General features: G+C 31.5%; 1 protein-coding gene across 1 annotated transcript; it reads right to left on the reverse strand.

Annotated features, from left to right (window-relative positions):
* Positions 1-16,903: 16,903 nt before the first annotated feature.
* Positions 16,904-20,059, reverse strand: LOC115719656 (scarecrow-like protein 34). The gene has a single exon (XM_030648776.2). It carries the CDS (start codon positions 19,348-19,350, stop codon positions 17,080-17,082), a length of 2,271 nt encoding a protein of 756 aa, XP_030504636.2. The 5' UTR covers positions 19,351-20,059; the 3' UTR covers positions 16,904-17,079.
* Positions 20,060-27,995: the final 7,936 nt, after the last annotated feature.

The following is a 27,995-nucleotide window of genomic DNA, read 5'->3' on the forward strand; positions in this document are numbered from 1 at the left end:
TTCATTTTCTTTTCCTCTTCCACTTGGTAATAAGTAGCCAAAACATTATCCAACCAAAATTTACAGAATTTTGAAAAGGCCGAAATCAAGAATTTTAGTACAATAATATTAATTCATTCGTTTAAGCCATTTTTTTTTTTTCTTTTTACTTCATTCTTCTTTTTCTTTTTTCTTCCTAATAATTAACAATTTTACCCTAAACTTTGTATGCTACAAAGTTATATTGTACGGAGGCAAGTGAGTTTTTTTTTTTTTTTTTTTGAAAGGGGAGGCAAGTGAGTTAGAACATTCCTAACACTTCTTTATTCTATCTTTTATAATGTCTTACCAAACTTGATACATTAATATTTTTATTTTTATCACCATATTATTTAAATATTATTATTTTCAATACACATTTAAATAATAGAGAAAAATCAATAAAATAAATAAAGAAATGATAAGAAAGAGGAGTGAGAGAATAATTTAATAATAAAGTAAATATAACTCAATGAATAATTGTAGATACATTTAAAGAAGTTATAATTCTTTAAAATAATTTTAGAGTAACTCATATGATGTATGAGCCATTTAACTATTTTTAGCTAAATTTTTACATATAAAAATATTTTAAGGGAGTTGAATGTGAGTGTTCGTAGGCTCCTCCCAATTTTTTTGTAGCTTGTATATAATTTTGTGTTTTTTGAGCCTTAATTTACACTTTTATCATTTTGTACTATTAAGAGCATCTTCAATAGAAGTGTAAATAAGTGGTGAAAAATTAAAATATAGTTTATTTAACAAAAAGTGTGCTCCAATAGTGTATCAAAAAGTGATGTAAGTTTGGTACATAATAAATTTTGTGCCAAATTTGACACAACATTTACTATGATATAAAATTTACACAACAATAAATGCACTACTCTTTTTTTTTTACATTTATGTTATTTTTATTATTTTATTAATATATTTAACTATCACATTAAATTATGAAACATTTATATTATTATTTTATTATCTTACAAATTAAAATAATAATAAAATTGATTTTAAAGTTATTAGATTTTATTTTTTAAAAATAAAACATTAATTATCTTAAATTTTACATTAAAATTTTGCAATTGTGTATTAGAGCACAAAATTAAAATTTAGTGTAAATTTAGTACAAAACTACTTTTTGTACTAAATATAACATAATTTTTACATTGGGAGATGATCTAATTTATTAAAACATTGCTATTCAATATTTATGGTATTTAAGACTATATTATGTGACTCATTATGAGTGGAGAGTAATTTTTTATATAATTTATTAAATATGTAAAATTTAATATTAAATTGTATCAATAATGGTAAATTATCTTGTGGTGCTTAGAATTTAAAAGGGCCCCTAGTCTTTAACATTTATTAATGATGATATTAAAGTATGAACACAACCATTCATATTATTGTAAGAGAAATAATAAAAGCACGAATAGTGTCAAGCACTTTCCTACGTGTCAATATTGTTATTGGTCTAATTTAGTATCTAGTCTCATATAGTTTGATATAATAACTAAGAGAAATGCTAAAAGGCACCAGTAGTGTCAAGTACCCTCCTACGTGTCAATATTGCTAGTCTAATTTAGTATCGAGTCTAATATAGTTTAATATAATAACTTTTAAAGAGTATCGTTAGTCAATCGCAAGATGACACGTTTTAGGGGTGCTAGACACCATTGGTGATGGTGCCTAATAACAAATCTCTTATTATAATAATGTCGTGCGATGTATTCCTAGTTAGACCAAATGTGAATAGTCATAGAATGACCCTTCACGAAAAAATCTACTTCTAGAAGCATTTGTCTTTATTTCCCTGCTAGCATCTTGAAGTGTCTTATTGTGGGGACAAGTTTTTGGGTGAGGGAGTAATTAATTTATAGACCGTGAGAGTATGAGACCTGTCCTCATTTTAGTGTATGATACACTAAATTCATTAGTTGACCATAACCTACCATACTTTGAGAAAAAAACTATCTATATATATATATACTAGGGCAACTAACCCTCATAAAAATTTACAAGTTGTAATCATATTAGTTATTTTCATTAATTATGTTTAGACAATTGTTAAAATGAATTTATGTGTAAATAAAAATCTAGTATAGTATAAGTTCAATTTATAGATTAATGTAAGTCCATGTGATTTGTTATACATGTAAAAAAAATTTACATTAAGTTTTGCAATTATATATTGGAGCATAATATTAAAAATTGATACAAATATATCACAAGTTATTTTTTTGTCAAATACAGTACAATTTTTACTTATATCATTAGAGATGTTCTTGTAAACTTATATATAATAATAACAAAAAATTAAATTCTAATCGAAGTTAATAAAGGTATGTACATATTAATACGAAAATATTAAAGATACATTAAGTTGCCAAGCACTACAAAAGAAAACATTGTTGTTGATGTATTTCAATATTAGTTTCCAAAAATTTTAATTTAATATGATTTAGAGAACCGCTAACTAAGTATGCACCTAAAGGTGTCACATTGCAATAATAATAAAAAAAAATCATTTAAAAAAATAGTACAAAGATTATTCGTAAAAAATATAAAAAAATTAAATAAAAAATTACTAAACAACTAATAGATACCATATTGATATGACATTCAAGAGTTTTAAGGTACTAATAATATACAAAAATATTTTAATTTAATATGATTTAGATAACTCCTAACTAATTATTGTGTATGTGAATCAATATGGTATTGAGCATAGAGGTGTTCATCCGATCCAATCCGCACTAAGTGCGGATTTCATATTTTGAATCCAATCCGATCCACATAACAGTTTAAATCTAATCCAATCCAATCTGCAATAGTGCGGATTGGATCAGTTGTTTTTTTATTGATAAATTATTTAATATTTCATAGAAAAAAATTAAAAAAAAAAAAGGTTATGTTTCTTAATCACCAATAATAATCTATTTCCATCTCCATTTATATATAAATCAAATTAACATACATATATGTCAATATATATGTACTCAGATTTACACTAAAATATATATATGTATTCATTAATAAAATAAATATGTTAGTTATATATTTAAATTTATGTGTATGTGTCTATGTGAATAAGAATAATTTTTCTTGTGTTTTTTATTATAAAACAAATAAAATACACAAACTCAATATATTACTAAAAAATATTAAGAAATTAGAAGTTTGTGTTTTTTTTAATATTACTAGAAAATTAATATATATATATATGATAATTTTTAAAAATATATATATAATTAAGTGCGAATTGGATTGGATCGGTTACTTTTTAAGGTCAAACAACATCCAATCCGCACAAGTGCGGATTTTAGATTTTTCAATCCAATCCAATCCGCGTAAGTGTGGATATCCGTATTTTGCGTATTGGATTGGATTGGATCGGATACTTAGTGAACACCCCTAATTGAGCACCTTAAGGTGGCACATAGCAATAATAACAATAATAATAATAAATCATTTAAAAAAAAAATAGTACAAATATCATTCATAAAAAAATATAAAAAATTAAATAAAAAATAAAAATAAAAAATTACTAACTAATTAATAGATACTACATCGATATGACATTAAATACTTTAAGGTACTAATAATATGGTAAGGTAGGTTGGGATGCTCTAAACCTTGATATGGCTAAAGCCTTTGATAGAGTGGAGTGACATTTTTTGAAAAGTGTCATGTTCCATTTTAACTTCCCTTTGCAGTTTGTCTCTCTTATGATGAAATGCTTTACTACCACTAGTATCTCCTTTTTGATTAATGGGACTGTTCATGGTAATATTCAGCCTACTAGAGGTCTTAGGCAAGGGGATTATTTATCCCCTTACTTGTTTATCCTTTGTGCTGAAGGTCTATCCTCTCTTCTTAAAGCTAAACAGGATACCAATGTTCTGAAGGGTATATTTATTTCCCGTAGAGCTCCCTCTTCAACTCACTTTTTTTTTTACTGATGATAGCCTTATATTTTGCACTGCTGATAGATTTTCTTATGATGCCCTTAGTGATGATCTCACTGTCTATTCTAAAGCTTCAGGCCAAGCTGTTAATTTTCACAAATCCTCTATTCTATTTTCACCTAATGTTTCCTCCCATATTAGGGGCATCTTTTACACTAATCTTAATATTCAAGATAGGCCTTTCATTAGTAAAACACTTAGGTCTATTGCAATGTCTAACCAGGTCAAAGCATCACTCTTTTGCTTTTCTTAAAGATAGAGTTCCTCTATGCTTCATTCTTGGCATTCCAAATGCTTCTCTAAAGCTGGTAAGGAAATTCTGCTTAAAGCAGTCATTCAGGCTATTCCTACTTATGCAATGGCTTGCTTTCGTCTCCCTGTAAAGCTCTATAAGGAAATTGAGGGTGTGATGGCGAAATTTTGGTGGGGTTCCTCAGGAGATTCTAAGAAAATTCATTGGAAATATTGGCAATCTCTTTATCGTTCTAAATTTGCTGGGGGTTTGAGCTTTCGATCTCTTATTCGTTTTAACCAAGCTATGCTTGCTAAACAAGTTTGACGTATTTTTACTCAGCCTGATTCTCTGTTGGGTCTCACTCTTAAGGCTAGGTACTTTCCAAACTCATCTATTTTAGATGCGAAGGCTGGTCATAATCCTTCTTTTTTCATGGCGTAGTATTCTCTGGGGAAGGGATCTATTAGCTTCTGGTTTAATTTGGAAAGTGGGAGATGGAGAGGATGTTATTGTTGGGTTTTATGCCCTAAATAAAACTCATTTCAATATAATCAGATTTACTTATTAATATAGATCAGAAATAACATTTAATGTTGCATGGTTCACATGATTTATTTCATGATTATATGTACATAATGTATAAATTCATCTTAAACCCTTTTCACATACTTGAACCTGTTTATTGTGCCGTCAACACATTGGAAAGTAAACATGACTATGTGAATAAAGTTTCCTAGATTTATCAAACATGGGGTTTTACTGATATGATAATCTACAACAGAGTTTACTTGCATTTGGAGAAGTGCTATGTTCTTTCCAGAGCATTGGTTAAAGTAAAGCTCAGGTTGGATGCATGGAGTATGCATCGGAAGGGACCGATATTGAACTTTGACTTAGATTTATTAAACTTACCGTAATATCTATTCAAGTCAATATCGCCTAGTTGATCCTAGATCAAATGTTCTTAATCCTGTTATGATTAGGCTCAATCTTGAAAGGCTATTCGTGTTCTTTGATTTGTTAGTTAAGCCTACTTTTAGGTCAGGGTGATACGTACATTTTGGGAACACGGTAGTGCAATTGAGTGGGAGCACTAGCATAAACATGGAATCTATAGCTTCTATCTGGCGAATAGTAAGCAAAGGATGATCTCCTTCGAGCTTGACCAAACGAACATAAATGGTGGAGTACTCATTTCACATAAGCTGAAATATTATTTATACGGGGTCAAGTGTTTTAAGGAATAAATACATTGTAGGGTGTAACGATAATTTAATCCCTTTACAGTGTAGATCATTCATATAGAGGATCATTGATCAAATTAGGATTATAACAATGGATAACTAATGATGCATTTATATGGTGGAACATATAGAGCATTCTATATACTGAGAGTGCAATTCTAAGTTCTATGCGTGGATTCAATGAAGAATTAATAAGTTACTGAATTTTAGTGCTAAATTCTTGATCTACTTATTGGAAGCTCGGTTATATAGACCCATGGTCCCCGCACTAGTTGAGATAATATTGCTTGTAAGACTCATATAATTGGTTTTGATTAATCAATTATAATTCTCAATTTAGACTATGTCTATTTGTGAAATTTTCACTAAGTAAGGGCGAAATTGTAAAGAAAGAGTTTTAGGGGCATATTTGTTAATTATGATACTTTGTATGGTTCAATTAATAAATATGATAAATGACAATATTATTTAATAATTATTTATAGTTATTAAATAGTTAGAATTGACATTTAAATGGTTGAATTAAAAAATTGGCGTTTTTGAGAAAATCAGATGTAGAAAAGATAAAACTGCAAAATTGCAAAAAATGAGGCCCAAATCCACTAGTATAGGGCCGGCCACTTTTATAGGAATTTACCTCTGATATTTTTATTATTTTAATGCCAAATAATTCAAACCTAACCCTAGTGGAATGCTATAAATAGATAGTGAAGGCTTCAGGAAAATTACACTTTTCTTCTAACACTTCTGATTCAGAAAAAACTGAGCCTCTCTCTCTCCCTATCTTTAGCCGTCACTTCCCTCTTCTTTTCTTCTTCAATATTTCGAAATTCTTAGTGTGAGAATAGTGCCCACACACAGCAAGTGATACCTCAATCATAGTGAGGAAGATCGTGAAGAAAGACTTTCAGCAAGAAGGAGTTTCAGCATCAAAGATTCAGAGAAAGAGATCCAGGTTCAGATATTGATAATGCTCTGCTACATAAAGGAATCAAGGGCTAGATATCTGAACGGAATGAGTCATTTAATTCCGCTGCACCCAATGTAAGGTTTCCTAAACTTTATATGTGTTTATTTCATCGTTTTAGAAAGTTCATTTTTAGGGTGTTAATAAACATACTTGTGAGTAGATCTAAGATCCTGGTAAAATAATTTCCAACAACTGGCCTCAGAGCCATGGTAAGTGATTTACTTGCAAGAAATTTGGACTTTAAAACGATTGTTTGTTTATTTTTGGATGGTATCATGTTGTATTGAGTGTTATTTGATGATTGATTGGTGTTTGTGAATTATCGTTAAAAATAATTGAATATCTGTTTCTGGAATTATTTTTATTGGATAGTATGGAAAAAATTAAGCAAGTTACTTTTTTACAGAACTCAATTTCGATTTAATTTGAATTAGTTATGATTTTTTGAAAATTCGAAAAAATCAGAGTTGTGCTGAAATTTTTCTGCGATCGCAAAAACTGTCCGTACAGCTCACAATTTTTTCGTTTTTCTTCGTTTTTTCATGCTTTTTCATGGAATTAACTTCCGATTTTTTGTGTAGTTCTGTATTTATACTATTACTATTCCTAATTTAATTCTAATTATCATTTTGAATTAATTTAATATTTTTTAAATTTAATTCAAGATATTAGTGTAATTTGAATTTAAAAATAGTTAGTATCTATCTTTTTTTGCTTAATAATCTATCTTATTTTTAAATTTGATTATATCTTATCTTATTTTTAAATTTAAGGTCAGATTTTAAATTTTTAAATTAAATATTTTTTTTAAATGATTTGACCTTATTTAAATTTAAAATAAGATAACTATAATCATGTAATTTTAAAAAGATGTAAGATATTTTGCTAACTTTTAAATTTTGTTATTTTATTTATTTAAATTAAATTTAAAATCTGAAAAAGATATTCATTTATCTTTTCTAATTTTTTATTTAATTTTTATTTATAAAATAACATTTAAATTTTAAAAGTAGTTAGTAAATTTTTGAAATGATATTTAGGTTGGTTGAAACCTAATTTTTCAAAATTGTAGGTTTAATTTTAAATTTTTTTTTTTTTTAAATTTTCGAATTTTTCAAAATTTTTTTAAAATTTTCGAATTTTTTTTATTTAATTAATTATTTTCGAAATTAATTATTTAATTTAAAATTAAATAAATCCTACATCCAACTATCCAGCTAACCTTGTTGCAGGAGTATGTGTTTTAGCTTATGTGTAAGTTTTCAAAACCTATTATTACTTGATTGCAAATAGCCATGTTTACTTTTTGCCAGATCTAATGATCTGATGGCTCCCTTGGTCAAGATAATAATTTGTAACAGGCATATTTACAATCTTTTTTCATCTGTGCATGACCTAGCAACATGATAGGACCCATCCAAAGTGTGCCTGTGTGAGCCTATGTGTTTAATTTTATTATAGATGCATATAGGTTGTTGTTGCTAAATAAATTATCATAGTTCTTGATAGATTTTATTTAGGCCCATTTAATTTTTTGGGCCTATTCAATTAATAACAGTTGTTCTTATTAAGGTTAAATTCCTCTCTTTTGGGCCTTGTGTGAGAGTTGGGCGTCATAGTAGTGGGTACGACATACTGAACCCAGCACCCCCTCACATGAACCACCCCAATTGTGAAGGCCCATTTGCTTGATTTGAATAACTGTACTAGGTTAATTAAACTAGTTTAACCTAATAAAATTGATTAGCAACATAATTAATTTCATTTATTTTGAAATTAATTTAAGAAAATTATAGTTTAAAGAATTTTTTATTCTAAGCTAAACTATATGTATTTTCTTGTATTTAATTAAATATAGAATTATAACCATCTAGATTCTTTCTGCAGCTTAATTTAAATTTTTCATTAAATATTCCTATTTAAGTTGATATTTAGTTATCTATAACTAATCAACTTAAATCTGAATATCTTTTGGATTTAAAATTTTAAAATTAAGTTGAGGAATTTTAGGCATTGGTTATTAAGATTCTTTAGATATTTTTTAAGTTAATATCTTTTCGAATATTAACTTAAAATGGAATATTTTCAAATTAAGTGGTTACAACTTAATTTTTGATATTTAATTAAATTTAAATTTGAAAAATATTTAAGTTCTAGATTTTTTCTAATACAACTTAAATTAGATATTTTTTCAAATTTTGTGGAAAAGATACTTAGTCAAATAAGATATTTTCTAAATAGTTATTTCTAGACTACTTATTATTTCTAATATTAAATAGGAAAATATTATACATTGTGAAATTAATTATTTAAATAATTAATTTTGGTACAATTTACTTTAAGTATATTTTTTTCCTAGTATTAAACTAGAGATTAATAATTAAGCCTTCTCTACACTTAATTATTTATTTCTTGAATTTAATACATTTAATTAATTTGAAAATTAAATATCTAAGTTGATTTTCATCATGACACTTAAATATTTATTTTTCATGACACTTAATTAAATAGAAAATTATTTTTAGTTGAAATTTATTTTTTCAACTAAATTTAAATAATTTTCAAAATATATTTTTTTTATTTTATTAATCAAATTTCGAAATTGCATTTCTTAAATGCTGGAATTTCGAATTTTATTTGAAAAATAGATTAAAGTTGTAAATTATTTATTTTAATTTTGGACCAACTTAAATCAATAATTTTTTCATTAAAATAATGAAGTAAAATATATTTTTCTTTATTTTATTAATCAATTTTCAAAATTGCATTTCATAATGCAAGATGATTTTGAATTTATCTTGAAAAATAGATTAAGTTGTAAATTAATTATTTATTTTAATTAATTCTTGGATCAACTTAAATCAATGATTTTTTCATTTATTGATTAATTTAAAATAAATTGAATTAAAGTATATTATTAGAAATTGAATTAATTAGTCAAAGGAAAATCTAGATAGGTGATATTTTTGCTTGAAGTATTTTTCTAGTGTATTTAATTAAATAGAAAATTAATATTTAAGTTGATTTTCATCATCATACTTAAATATTTGAAATTTTTCTTATATATATTTAATTAAATAGGAAAATTATATTTTTTTTGTTGTAAATTAATTTTATTAATTAATTTTGGGCCAACATTAAATTAGAATAATTTTTCTAGGATTTATTTTTTATTTTAATATGCATTTTTCGAAAATTGTATTCTTAAATACTTTAATTTTTCGAAATGCAATATATATTTATAGAAAATAAAATTTGAGTTGTAAATTAATTTAAATTAATTTTGTAACAACTTAAATTGAATATTTTTCTAAATATTTATTGGAAATTATTACTAAGATGGAAATAATTCATGTTATTTTCATATCCATCTAAGTAAAATTTATAAATATTAAATTAAAATTTATATTTAGAATTTTTCATTCTAAATTGGAAATTTTAATTAAATAAATATATTTAAAATAAATAGAATAAATAAAGAGAATCAAAGAAAATACAACTGTTTTTAAATAATGAGCTTTTAATTAAAAGACATTCGATCTCCATTGTGGGTTTTACACCGCGTTTGTTTTAGTGAGTAATTCTCCCTAATGGAGGAACGTTCATTAACAATTTCGCACCGTTTAACCTCGCATGATAAGTAGTTTGTAAGTGTTTTGTATGGTATGGATCACCCTAATGGTGGCGACCATACTTGACTTGAAAATTGCGAAACAATGGTGGAAGCTCATAAGATAGAATTGCCTTGACTCTCGCCTAAACAGGACAACGCTGAATTCCAATCTTGATCGAATAAAAGGTTGCTAGAATGTTTAACATTTTAGACGAGCTGACAACTCTATTCAATGAATGGTAGCTTTGACTCTCGCCTAAACGGGACACTGATATCAGTTTGTTAAAAACCTTGGAAATTATTTAGGATTGTAAGTTTTAGTATTTTCACTTGTCATTCCTACTTGCTATATGTTTATAATTTCTGAATTGTGTATGAATTTATATTGAACCATGTTATTTTCTGTTATTAAGTTGTAGTTTAATTTCGAATCTTCATTGTTGGTCTAACTTGGCTTGTTTATCTAATGAGATAAATCCCTAGTGGATTTTCACCATTAGACATACATAATAGTGTTAGATCTCGAAAGATAAATATTGTATATGCGACATCTAGTTGTTCATCAATTGATGACACCTTAGACTAGTATTTTTACGATATGAAACAAGAAGATTGTATAAATAAGATTACTTTGACTTTCGCTAATCGAAACATCGTTGGATTCTTATTTATAAACGAAATTATCCTAATTCCTCTTAGCTTATTCATTTTGAATTAGCTTCAAAACATATCATTGGATGAATGGTCTATAAATCATTTCATGTCATTATATATTTTCTCTTAATTAATTAAATGACGCATATGATTATAATCCCGAAATTCTAGTCCCAATTGATATAAATCCTCAATCTTAGAAATCTCATACTTGTATGGGCAAATCTGACTTAGAGTTTGTATTAGTAGTGGTGGTCCAAGATAGAATTACTCATTATATTTGGTATAAATTTAAGTCTTTGACTTTAATTTTAGAATCCAAACAGAAATTTTCTTATATTTCTAATTCCAGAATACAATACAGTTACACTTCCTCAAGCGTTTAATATCCATCTTCTATTAATGGATTAAAACTGTATGGAATATGAGTTAGGTATTCTGTGATCAGGATCCACTTGCAGTATTCTAAGAACTCTTTGATGTAACTAAACCTAAGTCATCAAAAAACACTACCACATTTTTTTTAATCTATGGCATTTGTATCTTGTTCATAGTGGATTTGACAAGATCAATCTCTGCAAAGAGTTAATATGCCTATGTCCACTGAAAGTAGTTCATCTCATTCGCAGATGGATGTACATTCAGGGGTGGATATGAGTTTTTCGTTGTATTCTTAAAACGATAACTCTAGATTATACCTTATGCAAAGAAATTTGAAATATTTAAAAAATTTCATTAATTTCTAGCAATGGTTAAAACCATTAAGGTAAGTGGTTAAAGATCTTGCGAACTGATAGGAGTGGAAATTAGTTAGTAGATATGCAGTTCAAAGATCATTAAATTGATTTTTAAATTATATCCAAACTTACCTCCCAAAAATTTCAAGTTGCATGTTGATGATTAGTTACTAGTCGTTGCCTAATTCCTTCTATGGTAATACAATTTCAGAATGATGTAATGGTTGTATACTTAATGTAAATCATTACTAGATTCATGGATGACCTAATCAAAATCTTAAGAAAAGCTAGAACTATTAACCATGATTTGTTAGCTATTCTAAGTGATTAGGGGTGGACCATCCCATTGTCAATAGATAAGAAAGTGTTTGTTCAAACAAATACTACTTTTCTAAGATAACGACTAAGTCTGAAAACAAGTAGAAAATAAAGGAGATATTTTTCTTGATTCCAAAAGTGTTCTATCATCTTATATAACATATGATGATCTCACTGCCTCTGTTGTCTTGTCACAACCGAAGAGGTCAATACCATTTAGTTTTCTTAGACATAATTCACGGTACCTCGTCATAGTGGGAGAGTTTCTAGGAACTCACCTTCTTATGACTTGGGAGACACTAGTGATTAAAATCCATTGTGAGTTTAAACAAATAATGGATTGTCAAGATAAGAAACTAAGAAGAAAAGCCAATAGAACTATGGTTTAATCCATTCACATGGAATAACCTAAAGTTTTCTATTACAAGGACATAAAAGGAAATTTTATTTAATAAGTCTATTCAATGGACTTAACAAACTTCCTGTTCCTAGTATTATAAGTTTGAGTTTATCTAAACCTATGGCTTGTGGTATACCTGGTAATTACTTACTCTAATGCAAGCAACTTACTTTAGTAAGATGCTGAAGCATTTTCTTTCTAATGGCAATCTATAGAAGCTTCACAACTTCTTAGGTATAGATTTTATTTATCTAAGGAAAAGTCTCAACTATTTCAGAAAAGATAAAGCCACGAAAGAATTTCTTATATCAACAGTGAGAGGTCTTAGATATGCTTTTGTATGCCTTAGACCAGACACCTACTGTTGAGTGGGAGTAATGAGTAGGTATCAAATTAATTCAGGAGAAGAACATTGGAAGACAATCAAGTAAATCCTAAGATTAAGAAGAGGAACTATATGTTAGTCTATAAGGGTGTGTTTAAAACTCTTAGACTACACCATATCAGATTTCGAAATTTGCCTTTGTGCTAGTAAATCTTTCTGATAAGATGGTGATTACTCTGGGGGTGGAATAGTGATTTTGGAGAAGTGTAAAAACCTATCTGAAGTCTCTAGGTCTACCAGAGAGGGACTGAATGTTAAGGTTGCAGGAAAGGTACTTATTCAGTCTAAGGAAAGTTCTATACATTTTTGGCATCATTTCAAATTGCCTTAAACTACTAGTGTTAATTTCTTGATTAACCAAAAGTAGTTGCCAAAGATATAGAATCCAGTATCCCAAGAGAGTAGACATATAGAGAGGAATTTCACATTATCAATGATTTTGTGATTAAAGGAAGAGTAATGGTGGAGAAAAGGTTGTGTTTAATTCAACCTTTCAGATCCTATTACGAGGAGTTTATTACTACTACACTTGATTTGTATATCAGGGTGTTGAGATTATTTGAAACGCACTTTTTTGTTTTATATTAGTGCAAGTGGGAGTTTGTTGGGTTTTATGCCCTAAATAAAACTCATTTCAATATAATATGAATTTACTTATTAATATAGATCAGAAATAACATTTAATGTTGCATGGTTCACATGATTTATTCCATGATTATATGTACATAATGTATAAATTCATCTGAAACCCTTTTCACATACTTGAACCTGTTTATTGTGCCGTCAACACATTAGAAAGTAAACATGACTATGTGAATAAAGTTTCCTAGATTTATCAAACATGGGGTTTTACTGATATGATAATCTATAACAGAGTTTACTTGCATTTGGAGAAGTGCTATGTTCTTTCCAGAGCATTGGTTAAAGTAAAGCTCAGGTTGGATGCATGGAGTATGCATCGGAAGGGACCGATATTGAACTTTGACTTAGATTTATTAAACTTACCGTAATATCTATTCAAGTCAATATCGCCTAGTTGATCCTAGATCAAATGTTCTTAATCCTGTTATGATTAGGATCAATCTTGAAAGGCTATTCGTGTTCTTTGATTTGTTAGTTAAGCCTACTTTTAGGTCAGGGTAATACGTACATTTTGGGAACACGGTAGTGCAATTGAGTGGGAGCGCTAGCATAAACATGGAATCTATAGCTTCTATCTGGCGAATAGTAAGCAAAGGATGATCTCCTTCGAGCTTGACCAAACGAACATAAATGGCGGAGTACTCATTTCACATAAGCTGAAATATCATTTATACGTGGTCAAGTGTTTTAAGGAATAAATACATTGTAGGGTGTAATGGTAATTTAATCCCTTTACAGTGTAGATCATTCATATAGAGGATCATTGATCAAATTAGGATTATAACAATGGATAACTAATGATGCATCTATATGGTGAAACATATAGAGCATTCTATATACTGAGAGTGCAATTCTAAGTTCTATGCGTGGATTCAACGAAGAATTAATAAGTTACTGAATTTTAGTGCTAAATTCCTGATCTACTTATTGGAAGCTCGGTTATATAGACCCATGGTCCCCGCACTAGTTGAGATAATATTGCTTGTAAGACTCATATAATTGGTTTTGATTAATCAATTATAATTCTCAATTTAGACTATGTCTATTTGTGAAATTTTCACTAAGTAAGGGCGAAATTGTAAAGAAAGAGTTTTAGGGGCATATTTGTTAATTATGATACTTTGTATGGTTCAATTAATAAATATGATAAATGATAATATTATTTAATAATTATTTATAGTTATTAAATAGTTAGAATTGGCATTTAAATGGTTGAATTAGAAAATTGGCATTTTTGAGAAAATCAGATGCAGAAAAGATAAAACTGCAAAATTGCAAAAAGTGAGGCCCAAATCCACTAGTATAGGGCCGGCCACTTTTATAGGAATTTACCTCTGATATTTTCATTATTTTAATGCCAAATAATTCAAACCTAACCCTAGTGGAATGCTATAAATAGATAGTGAAGGCTTCAGGAAAATTACACTTTTCTTCTGACACTTCTGATTCAGAAAAAACTGAGCCTCCCTCTCTCCCTATCTTTAGCCGCCACTTCCCTCTTCTTTTCTTCTTCAATATTTCGAAATTCTTAGTGTTAGAATAGTGCCCACACACAGCAAGTGATACCTCAATCATAGTTAGGAAGATCGTGAAGAAAGACTTTCAGCAAGAAGGAGTTTCAGCATCAAAGATTCAGAGAAAGAGATCCAGGTTCAGATATTTATAATGCTCTGCTACAGAAAGGAATCAAGGGCTAGATATCTGAACGGAAGGAGTCATTTAATTCCGCTGCACCCAATGTAAGGTTTCCTAAACTTTATATGTGTTTATTTCATCGTTTTAGAAAGTTCATATTTAGGGTGTTAATAAACATACTTGTGAGTAGATCTAAGATCCTGGTAAAATAATTTCCAACAGTTAGAACCCTGGACGATCATTGGCTTCCTTCCACTAAGTTCAAGCAACCTATTCGCAATCTGGAGCCAAACCAGACCAAACTATCATACTTTATTGATCATTCAGGTTCATGGAATCTTGATAAACTTTACACCGATTTTGATGCCTTTACTGTCAATGATATTTTGGATGTTCCGTTTTCGGGAATCAATGGTAAAGATGAGCAGATTTGGGGAAAGGAAAATTCTAGTCTATTCACTATTAAATCAGCATATCACTTCGCCCTTGCAAGTAGCGATATCCCCTCTACTTCTTCCTTTCAAGCTTCAAAAACCTTTTGGACTAAAGTTTGGCATGGTAATTTTTCTCCAAAAGTTAAACATTTTGTGTGGAGAATTATTACAAACTCTATCCATGTGGGTGCCTTACTTTTTCAAAAATATATTATCCCTTCTCCTTTGTGTCCCTTATATAATATATACCATGAAACCATTATGCATGCATTGCTAAAGTGCCGTAGAGCTAGGAAAGCTTGGAAGAATTCAGACTTTCCTCACTTTTATCTTATAAATAAACATTTTGATCTTATGTATTTTATTTCTAATATTTTTGCTAGTTTGGATAAGGATTCTACAGATATTTTGTTATGTTTCCTGTGGACTACAAGGAATCAAAGGAACAATGCTTTTTATAATCGATTTGCTCTTGCTCCTAATGAAATGTTTGCATGGTGTAATAGGTTTTTGCTTCAGTACTTAGATGCACATCAGAAGCAGCTTCCTTCTCATGACCAACTTGCCCAGGACTCATCAGTTTCGTTGGGTTGTCCATCAGGATGGTATCAACTCTTCACGGATGGGACTTTAGATTATGAAAGGAGGATTTATAGTTTAAGTGCAGTTGTGCTTAATGATCCTAACCGGATTGTTGCAGGCTTTGTTAAGCCTTTTATTGGCGTTGTTACTCCTACAATTGCAGAAGCAAAGGCTGTCCTCCTAGCGGTTAACTGGATTCATTTTGTTAGGCTGCCTGTTCAAGTGGTCAAGACGAATTGCAAAAGCATAGTTGATAAGCTTAATAATTGTAATTGGAACAATATATTTTATTATTTGCTTGTAAGTGTTAAAACTCTTTGTCCTTTAATCCTGGTCTTCGGATTGCTTACGCTAACACGGATTTGTATATCTCTGCCCATAATTTAGCAAAATTAGGCTTATGATTAGATAAAGAGTTGATTTGAAATGGTTCTTTAGCTTCCTTGTACTAGCTTGTAGCTTTGTTCTTCTTCTTTTAATGAAGCTTCAAGTTCAAAAAAAAAAAAAAGGGTAAAAATCAAATAAAGTTTTAGTGAAATATTTTAAATGACTGTAAAAAAAAGTGGTGGGAATGTATTAAAATAAAAATGAACCTAGTTCTGCAACCCTAATATAATATGTTTGACTTTCTTCCCAAAAAGAAAATATATTACGGTATACTACGGGTCTGCTGATAAAAATATAAGTATGAAGAATGTACAAGGAGGAACGGTATAAGGTACGTTTCATACTCTCAAATTCAGCAAGACAAGAGAAAGTTTTGTACACAAAAGCAGTTTAGTGTAAATTGAGTCTCCCTAGACATAGATTAAGTTGGTGTAAATTCAGCAGACTATTATTTTTGTTGATAATAACAAGCACCTCTTGAAAACATGTGTTTGTTTTTGCAAAATGTTATCCGGGCTGCAGAGAGTTGGTTGGGGGTCTCAGATTAGGCTTTGAGTTTTTTCAGAGTGGCTCAAGTGGATTGAGCAGCGGCCTTCAGGTTTGGTTAGAAACATGTGCATGTGTTTCAAGACATTAAAAGGGAATTCAATACTCATGAACTCATTAAGTGGCGGAGCCTTGAAAAGAGGATCAAGCTTTATATTACAATACAACAGGTACATTTGCAGTATCAAAACAGAAGAAATGAGTAGATCAAAATCAAAATTGATTGATGATGTGGCCACTCATAGCTAATCTAATAATAATGAGTAGTGTTTGAATGAAGTAAATAAATATTAATTTGAGTGAGGACCCTATGCAGGGACCCAACATGAGGAAGCATAAACAATCCTTCCTTTCCATCCTTGAAGCATCCAGTTGGTGTCTTCATCAATCACAAAATCCTTGTGGTACCATGTTCTCAACTTGTCTTTAAATTTGCCCATGATCTCTTGGTTGAGAGGGAGTGACCGAAAACCGGCTCTCAAGCTCCGAACGTGCCACTGCTTGTACGTCTCAGGCCTCTCCACTCTGTCTTCTCCTTCACATGCTATCACATTCACTATCTCCCGCCCATAGAATTCTCTTTCATACATCAACCTCTCTTCGTTTTCCTTGGATACGTTGGTGTCCAGCATGTCAAGCAAGGCAGAGAAGTGGAACATGAGTTCACGAAAACGAGTAACAAAAAATGGAGCGTTGTAGGATCCATTGACAATGTTATTAACAAAAATGGTTGGATTTATCTTCCTGATAAGTCTCAGAACAGCATCTCTTGGGCAGTTTTCAACAGTTTCTTCTAGCACGTTGTTGAACCTCATCAAACAATTCACAGCAACGACTTCGTTGCTTTCAATCTCTATGTCCTCAACGCTTATGCAATCCCAATTCTTTGTTGCTATGGCATTGTACCTGAAAGGCACCCCAAACCGTTCGCAGTACTTTGTTAAGCGCCGCCCTGTCTCTTCAATTCTCTGTTTTGGCCGGAAACCATTCTGAGGGAACTCTATACCTGTAATACGAAGATTAGGAGGTCCACCATCTCTTTTTGAGAGATACTGGATGAAGATTGGCCACTGAAAACCATAGAGGATACCGAAATCAACGATGTGAAGCGTTGTTGCTTTCTCAGCCACCTGCATGATCATCTTGTTCGCAAAGAACATGGCCATCTTCTTGAAAGGACAAGTAGAAAGATTAAGGTGGTATGCTTTCAAAAGGTCAGAAGCTTTCACATTGGCAAGTAAGTTACTATAGAATAAGGCTCCAGTTCCAATTCCAGCCAAACGAGCATCAAGGCCATTGGCAAAGAAATGGGCCAATCTCTGGGATCCATCCCCATTAGGAGAAGAATGCTGCCTAATCTGCTTTAAAATCTCATATGCAGTCCTTCTATCATCACTGGACACAGCTTGAGCGCACAGAATCAAAAGGGTTCTCAAATCCACAGTTTCCTTCTTTTTGTTCTGTCTCTTGCCGCGACCCTTTTTGCCATTGGCATTAGACTCAGCCGGCTGCAAGGCCTTGCTTGCTTCACTCTGTGCAGGTTCAGTCTCACCGCTGTGGTCGCACCTATGATCAACTTGAAGCAACACTTTATCAAACATCTCTGATAACTCACTCTCATCTATATACTGCGCAGACTGCTTATTACTTCTGTTTTCTTCTGAATCATCATCTTCCCTCTCATGATTCTTCCTTCCCCTCAACCCGTTAGGTGAGCTTTCCCTCTCAGTTTTCACAACTACAGCATCTGTCTTCAACTGGGGTGAGAATCCATTACTCTCCAGATCAATGATGAGCTGATTACCTTTAGGGAGGAACTTACTTGCTTCCTCAAAACCTCTCTGAAACTGAGAGATTGAATCACTGTTCCTAAATATATTCTGAGCCGAAACCAAATCAAACTGGAAATTGTTGTCACCGGGAACAAAGGGCTGAAATGGAGAGGCTTTATAGTCTCCTAGACCAGGGCTATTAGCATCATGACTGTTACTGTTACTGTCGATAGTAATAGTACTAGTATTACTGCCCCCATAGTCGTTAGAGCTTACTGAAAAATTGCTATCTGGGGTCTCAGCTTTATCATCTGTAGGAGACTGGTTGGTTGAATAAGGATAACTCTCACCAAGGGCATCATAGAATGATTTCTCAGTGACTTGAAGACTCATGGGATCATTAAACGAACTGGGTTTCTCGTCCATGTTTTCTTCCATAAGGATCTGGTTGATGAACTTGAGAACATAAATTGAGAATTCTTTTTCATCGTTGGAGGAGTCACCCCCTGGGCTCAGACTTGGAGGAGTAGATGAGTTTCCATCTGGGCTCAGTGTGGAAGAAGGTAAAGATGGTTCTTCCAAAGAAGACAAGTTAATGGAGGGCATGAAATTACCAGGGTCAGGATCAGGTGGAAAAAAAAGGTTTGGGTAATCATTAATGAAGTCAAAATATGGAGAGTGTTGGTTCAGTGTGTAGTCATCTGAGAGAACTGAATACTCATTTGAATTGGATATACTGGTCTGCTTTTCGATTTTGGACCCATTTGTGAAATCTGAATATTCTGTGAAACTTGGATCCATAATCATTCAATCTTGAAAAAACTAAGTCAGATCACAACAACCCAAACCAGATGAAACTATATCTTCCTCTAACAAAATTATTGCCAACGAAACCCCAAAAAAATTGATTATTACAAAACAAAATAAAACAAAAAACAAACACCTGAGAAAGTTCTAAACTACCCTCCAGACCTAAAAAAAAGAACCCGAATCAAAGAATCTTTCAGATAAGAACAACAGAAAATTCTAAAGAATAAATGTCATGATAAATAACAGAGATAAAAAATGAAAGGAAGGAAACTCAGAGATGAAGGGGCTTAACAGAGCATGGTGTTTGAAGCAAAAACAGAGAAAGAGAATTGAGTGTTGGCGGTGGTTGTGTTAAACCTTCTCTGATTCGTTACACACATATATAGATAGATGGAAACATGTGTATATATTATTATATTGTAAAAACAGAAGACAATCCTTGTTTGATTTTTATGTAGCTATGGGTGAGGAACCTTCTCGGAAGTAGAACATGTTGACTTTCGGTTCAGGTATCATGTATATAAATATGGGTGTCATCGGAGTATCTACAGTTCACAAAATTGTACGTTTATGTTTTCTGGTCGGGAGCTACTATGGGCTATTTGATATAACCATTAACGTACCAAAATTTTTTTTGTTGAGGTTTTTACACCACTGAAAATTTTCATTTTTTTTCTTTTTTATTTAAGGGTGGATTTTTTTAAAAAAAGAATATTGTGTTTTTTTTAAATACTGTGTATTGTTATAAATATTAATAATTATGTGGATGTGCAAATCTTTTATTTATTACCTGAATTGTAATGAATATTCCTCTTTTTCTTAGTTTCTTAATATCTCACTCTTGTATTTGTATAAATAAGGGTTCACCCCATTAGAATAAATAACTCAGAAATTCTCATTCACTTTCTCTTTCTCTCTTCATCTTCTTCTTCTTTCTTCTCATCTATTTTATATTATTTTATAACACGTTATTAGCACGAGTCTCTGCCCAAGCTTCAAGCATGAGTCTCTGCCCAAGCTTCAAGCATGAGTCTCTGCCTAAGATCCAATGTAAGTATTTTGTTAAAGTTCTTGAATTGTTTCAAAATCACGATACACTAAATATATATTTATATATATACTCATCTGACTGAAACAATTTCAATGATTTTTTTTTTATTTTATTTTTATCTATATATCTATATATTATATATGTATGTATATGTTTTTATATACTTATTATTGATTTCACATATATATATATATAATGTTCTTATCATTCATAATATTTACAATATATGTGTGCCTATGATATGATAGAGAAAATCTATATAAATTATACATATATCCAAAAGATTATGTATTATCGATAAAATATTGCATATATCCTAAAGATTATGCATCATCGATAAAATATTGCATATATCCTGAAGATTATGCATTATCGATAAAAAAATTGTATATATCCTGAAGATTATGCATCCTCGATAAAATATTGCATATATCTTGATGATTATGCGTCCTCAATAAAATCTTGCATATATCCTGAAGATTATGCAAACGTAATATTCATTATATAGTTGATAGATATATAATGAAAGAGATGAATACATATTAATATATATGTTCTTGTATTCTTTGAGGACAATGAAAAGTAATCTAATATCGATATAGATTTTGACAAACATTTCCTGAAGTAAATGTTTTATATTTATCGAAGAAAAAAAATGATTGTATTTATGTGAATACAACTAAAGAATCATTAAAAATGATTATTATTGATGCAATTTTATAGTGGGTTTTGAATACCCAAAAAGAATGTTAAGAAAATTGCATTGAAACATTAAAGTATAAGAATAACAATGAGCATGACTAATGTTATTTAAATACATGAGGCAACTTGCAAATAATTATGAATATGAAATATATATTGTACTCTTTTCCCTAGCTCAGATTTTGTCCTACTGGGTTTTTCTGGCAAGGTTTTTAACGAGACAACTATAAATCATGTTAACATACTTGCATTTTATGAAGCAAGTAGAGAATGTGTGTGAGTGAGATCATTGACATAGCATATTCGGGAAACATATGGATTGCACTCAATAAAGAAGTATCAACCCAAGCAATTCTCTATGGATAATACTGCTTGCATCGTTCAACTAAAAGGAGGTACATTGAAGGAGATAGAGTTAGAACACATTTTACGAAATTCTTCTTTATACGCTTCAAGAAAATGCATATTGGTGTTCAACATATTCAATCAAGTGTCAATCTTACAAACTTATTCACAAAGTTATTACCAACATCAACATTTGAGAAGACGGCAGACAAGATCGAAATTCGTCGATTAGAAGATCTCCACAAATGCTTAAATGAGGGGGAGTTAGTTTACACTATACTCTTTTTCCTTTGATCAAGTTTTCAGCAAGATTTTTAATAAGGCAGTTATTATGGACATCCAAGGGGGAGTGTTATAAATATTAATAATTATGTGGATGTCCAAATCTTTTATTTATTACCATGAATTGTAATGAACATTCCTCTTTTCCTTAGTTTCCTTTTTTCTTAGTTTCTTAATATCTCACTCTTGTATTTGTATAAATAAGGGTTCACCCCATTAGAATAGATAACTCAGAAATTCTCATTCACTTTCTCTTTCTCTCTTCATCTTCTTCTTCTTTCTTCTCATCTACTTTATATTATTTTATATTATTTTATAACATGTATTTAATTATATCTATTGTATTAAGTTTTTGTTTTATGGTTATTTTATAAAAGATAATATTTTTATAAAAAATTTTGTGTAGCTGTAAAATTATAATCTTTTATTTAAAATTTAATATTTTTTTGTAAAAACTCTAATTTTTTTTTTTCTAACAAATGATCCAAATCAGAAATCACCAATTATACAAATTTGACCGGAGATTTTTTTTTGTCATGGTCACTGTAATGACCAGAAAATAAAAAAAAATACCATAAAAGATGGAGGGTCTCTCCCATTCTAGAAAGTACATTATTTATTCTAAAAATATGCTTAATCAATTTATGAGTGGCAATATAAAATTACACTAACATAAAAGAGATACTTTAATAAAATTAGATAATAAAATTTTAATATCTTAAAATAAGATATCTTGAGCTCATTTTAATCCTACCAATAAAGTAAGAGCTTCTATAAAATTACTAAAGATAGATAAAATTAGTAATTTTTTAAGAAAACGTTAAAATAAGTAATTTAGAACTTACGACATATATAAGTTAATGAGATAGTAATTTTTAGAAATAGATTGTAATAAAAAACTTATTTCATTGAAACTTTTTGAATTTTTGAATAATTTAGTGAAGTAAAAATCTTACTAATAAAAAATATATAAAATTCAGTTACACTTTACTAAATGATAATATTCACTAAATTATGAATTTAATCAACAATATTAAAAAAATATTTTAAATTTCAATTTTAGTAAATAAAAATTTCTCTTAGAAATCTCTCGAATGGAGAGTGTCAGTGTTGCCATATACTATTCTTATAATGAACCCAAAACTAAGAATTTTAAACTTTAAATCTTCATATATGGCAAACCACATATATGGTATCCAAACAATTATGCTGGCACATAAAAACTACCACACATTTTACAAAACAATACACAACAGCTATAAAATAAATTTAATATAATATTAAAAAATAAAAATATAAAATGTATAAGACCAAACAATTATGTAATTAACAATAGAATCTTATAATCATATATATTAAACAACTTTTTAAAGTGTCTTTACTAATATTTATAATAAAATAGAAATTATAAAATTTAATAAAAAAATATAAGATATAAATATTAAATAAAATTAATACAAAAAATTAGCAAAATAAGTTGTTGCCTCGAATTTTTCTCAAAATACGTGACCACGGCTGCGTATGACACGTGGATCAAAAGGACACCTTATCCGAGAACTAGCTGAGTCACATATAGACGGATAAGTGTACTTCAGGGAATGAGCCTCTAAGGAAGTATATAAAGCATGTCATTCCTCTCCGGGAGCTAGAAATATAACAAAGCATCTCCGGGAGAAAGAGAACTTATTCGAACAGTCACTTCACATTTAATGCAGCATGGGAAAAACCTCTTAGAACGCCCATAAGAGAACATGTCAGACAGCGTAAGCTTTGTTTACGACGATTACACGACAATCAAAGGGGCTAGTGACGACTCCATTATGAAGAATCACATCAATCAAGGAAGGATAAAGATTAATCTCATCTAATCCCTATGATACCTACGACATAGGTCATGCCTGCCCTATTTTGTATCTCTTGGGAACTTGTGCTCATACATTACTGGCACTCAAAGTCAAGTGATCCCTTTATAGCTACCATTACAAAACTCTATAAATACCGTTGAACAAAATGGGAAGGGGAATCGAGCAAAAAAAGAAAACAAGAGAGAGAGAGAGAGAGAGAGAGAGAGAGAGAGAGAGAGAGAGAGAGAGAGAGAGAGAGAGAGAGAGAGAGAGAGAGAGAGAGAGAGAGAGAGAGAGAGAGAAACTCACCAAGAACATTCTGTATAAAAGCTCTCATAAATAAGAAAGACTCGTAGACTACGGCTCATTAATGCCTGAACCATGTAAAAATCACCTGCATTAATTATTCTTAAGCTCTCATCATTATCTCATTTAATTGGTTACCGAAAATCTCGGTCAACATTTTGGTGCTTTCACTGAGAGTTGTTGGAAGCGTTGTTGAGAAAACAACAGTCAAAGAATCAGAACCATAATGGTGGAAACTCAAAACAACACACGCCAACCTCGTCCCCCCTAGGATCCTCATAACCCAGAAGGCGAAGAGGTGGCTTCACGGGTAAATGTGGGCTCTGAGGATCGAAATGAGACGAACGATGAGGAATATGAAGAAAACTTCGAAGGGTACGACATTTACGACGAAGCTAGCTATACTAAACTGCTGGTCCTAAGGCAAAAAGTGGTCGATCATGAAGCCGAACTGGCCGCCCAAAAAGAACAGAATAAGAGGATGCAAGAGATAATGGTCGCCATGCAAAAAGCTATGGAAACGGCTGGAATACATGTACATCCCAAGGCTATACCCACGGGACTAGAGGAAATACAAGAAGAATCCTCGCCAAGCACTCAGAGGCCCAAGACCAGGGAACCAAGCCCTATATGGTACCCTTTCGAGGAGAACCCTGAGAAAAATCCCACTTCGATCCCTGGGAGAAACAGGAAGGCACAGGATCCGCGAAAAGTCTGCTCTGATTTCCCAAAAGAGAAAGGTTGGCAAAGGGGCAAGCTCCATTGAGTGAGTCTTGGCCCTCAGGATCGAGAGGACCGAAAAAGCGTATCCGTGCATCAAGAACTCGAGGAAAGAGGGAGAAAACTCAGAGGTATCCCCCGATTGATCTAAGAAAATCAACGAGAAGCATGGTGACTTAAGAAACCATCTTGAAAAGAAAAAACATGCGTTGCCAGTCTCTGAAGGCACCTTGAACAAAAGAATCTTGGCTGAATTGGCAATACTACGTAAAGACATCGCTAGAGTCTCCCGGAGACAAAAATGGGATGATTCCGACTCTGATTGCGAGGACCGGGAACCATGCGCCCGACACATACTAGAAGTGGAACACCTCAAAAATTTTAAGATGCCCGAAATGGCAACTTACACGGGAGATTCGGACCCTAGTGACCATCTGTCCCGCTTTGACAGAGAGATGACCATCATGAGGGTCAGCAATGACGCAAAATGTTTATGCTTTACACTAACGTTGGGCGGTTCTTCTGAGGAATGGTTCAAAAAGTTGGAGCCAGGATCAGTGGACTGCTGAAACAAGTTACAAGTTAGTTTCTGGAGGCAGTTTGTCGTGGCGAGGAAGATCAACCTCGAGGTCAGCGCCCTGACTAACATAAAACAACTGCCCATGGAAACCCTAAAGAACTTCATAAAAAGATTCAAAGAGGAGGCTTCAAAGGCAGATAAGGTAGATGACGGACAACAGTTGGTCCTTCTTCAGGCTGGAATCCGCATGGGGACCCCTTTTTGGAACGAACTGTAGCAAGAGGGAGCAACTAACCTCCAAGACTTTTAGAAGAGGGTCCAAAAATACATTAACTTGGAAGAAGCCCAAATAGTGGCTTACAGAGGATACTACTCGATTGGGATGTCAGGGTTTGTACCTGGATCTCAACTTCAGGGAGCCCCATCTCTTGCCACTCCTCAAACGAGCGAGATACAATTCTCCGCTACCCCAGGATACAATCAAAGTCTCACTTTAGCTCCCTCATTGTCACACTTTGGGGTACCCATGAGCAATCCCTCGGGGTTGAGTGTCCAAACTCCGTCCCAATCTGCACCAATCGCCAGCCTGGCAGGACCTTCTCAGAGCTCCCAAAGTAAGAGGTCCTCAAAGGGCAGTACCCGGACTGAAGACAAACGACAACGAATGGGGTATATGTTGGAAATTATTTTACCAGGATCTTAGATCTACTCACAAGTATGTTGATTAACACCCTAAATATGAACTTTCTAAAACGATGAAATAAACACATATAAAGTTTAGTAAACCTTACATTGGGTGAAGCGGAATAATATGACTCCTTCCGTTCAGATATCTAGCCCTTGATTCCTTTCTGTAGCAGAGCATTATCACTATCTGAACCTGGATCTCTTTCTCTGATTCTTTAGTGCTGAAACTCCTTCTTGCTGAAAGTCTTTCTTCACGATCTTCCTCACTATGGTTGAGGTATCACTTGCTGTGTGTGGGCACTACTCTAACACTAAGTAATTTTCGAAATTGAAGAGGAAGAAGAAAGAGAAAGGGTCGGCCAAAGATAGGGAGAGAGAAAGGCTCAGTTTTTTCTGAATGAAAAATCAGAAGAAAAGTGTGTAATTTAAGTGTGTATTTCCTGAAGCCTTCACTATCTATTTATAGCATTCCACTAGGGTTAGGTTTGATTTATTTGACATTAAAATAATGAAAATATCAGTTTAAATTCCCTATTAAAGTGGCTGGCCATGCATAGTGGATTTGGGCCTCACTTTTTGCAATTTTGCAGTTTTATCTTTTCTGCATCTGATTTTCTCAAAAATGCCAATTTTCTAATTCAACCATTTAAATGTCAATTCTAACTATTTAATAACTATAAATAATTATTAAATAATATTGTCATTTATCATATTTATTAATTGAACCATACAAAGTATCATAATTAACAAATATTCCCCTAAAACTCTTTCTTTACAATTTCGCCCTTACTTAGTGAAAAATTCACAAATAGACATAGTCTAATTTGAGAATTATAATTGATTAATCAAAACAAATTATATGAGTCTTACAAGCAATATTATCTTAACTAGTGGGGGCACCATGGGTCTATATAACCGAGCTTCCAATAAGCAGATCAAGAATCTATAACCTAAATTCACTGACTTATTAATTCTTCGTTGAATCCACGCATAGAACTTAGAATTGCACTCTCAGTATATAGAATGCTCTATATGTTCCATCATATAGACACATCATTAGTTATCCATTGTTATAATCCTAATTTGATCAATGATCCTCTATATGAATGATCTACACTGTAAAAGGATTAGATTACCGTTACACCCTACAATGTATTTAATCCTTAAAACACTTAACCCCGTATAAATGATATTTCAGCTTATGTGAAATGAGGTCTCCACCATTTATTTTCGTTTGGTCAAGCTCGAAGAAGATCATCCTTTACTTACTATTCGCCAGATAGAAGCTATAGATTCCATGTTTATGTTAGCGCTCCCACTCAATTGCACTACCGTGTTCCCAAAATGTACGTATCACCCTGACCTAAAAGTAGGCTTAACTAACAAATCAAAGAACACGAATAGCCTCTTGAGATTGAGCCTAATCATAACAGGATTAAGATCATTTGATCTAGGATCAACTAGGCGATATTGACTTGAATAGATATTACGGTAAGTTTAATAAATCTAAGTCAAAGTTCAATATCGGTCCCTTCCGATGCATACTCCATGCATCCAACCTGAGCTTTACTTTAACCAATGCTCTGGAAAGAACATAGCATTTCTCCAAATGCAAGTAAACTCTGTTGTAGATTATCATATCAGTAAAACCATGTGTCTGATAAATTTAGGAAACTTTATTCACATAGTCATGTTTACTTTCAAATGTGTTGACAGCACAATAAACAGGATCAGGTATGTGAAAAGGGTTTCAGATGAATTTATACATTATGTACATATAATCATGAAATAAATCATGTGAACCATGCAACATTAAATGTTATTTCTGATCTATATTAATAAGTAAATCTGATTATATTGAAATGAGTTTTATTTAGGGCATAAAACCCAACAGTATACCCCCCAGTACACCCAATACACGGAGCTTACGGATACTCGGGGGCGTGAGGACTTCGCCACTCGGCAAAATACACATTACTGGAAGCCTCCCCCCTTGTACAGAGATAGCTCCCGGAGAGATCCCAACAAAAGATTTGAATACCACAATGACATTGGCCACACCACCAACATGTGCAAAAACCTGAAAGATGAAATCGAGAACCTAATATAATTAGGTCACTTGTATGAATGGATCAAAAACAGGTTGCCACACTTGAACCCGGTCCCAGCAAAAGGCCCATTGCCT

This window comes from Cannabis sativa, chromosome 2 (assembly GCF_029168945.1).
Source record: "Cannabis sativa cultivar Pink pepper isolate KNU-18-1 chromosome 2, ASM2916894v1, whole genome shotgun sequence".
Taxonomy (NCBI): Eukaryota; Viridiplantae; Streptophyta; class Magnoliopsida; order Rosales; family Cannabaceae; genus Cannabis; species Cannabis sativa.

Excerpts from the sequence above, each read along its gene's own strand:
- LOC115719656 (XM_030648776.2), bottom strand. The coding sequence starts at position 19,350 with ATGATTATGGATCCAAGTTTCACAGAATATTCAGATTTCACAAATGGG.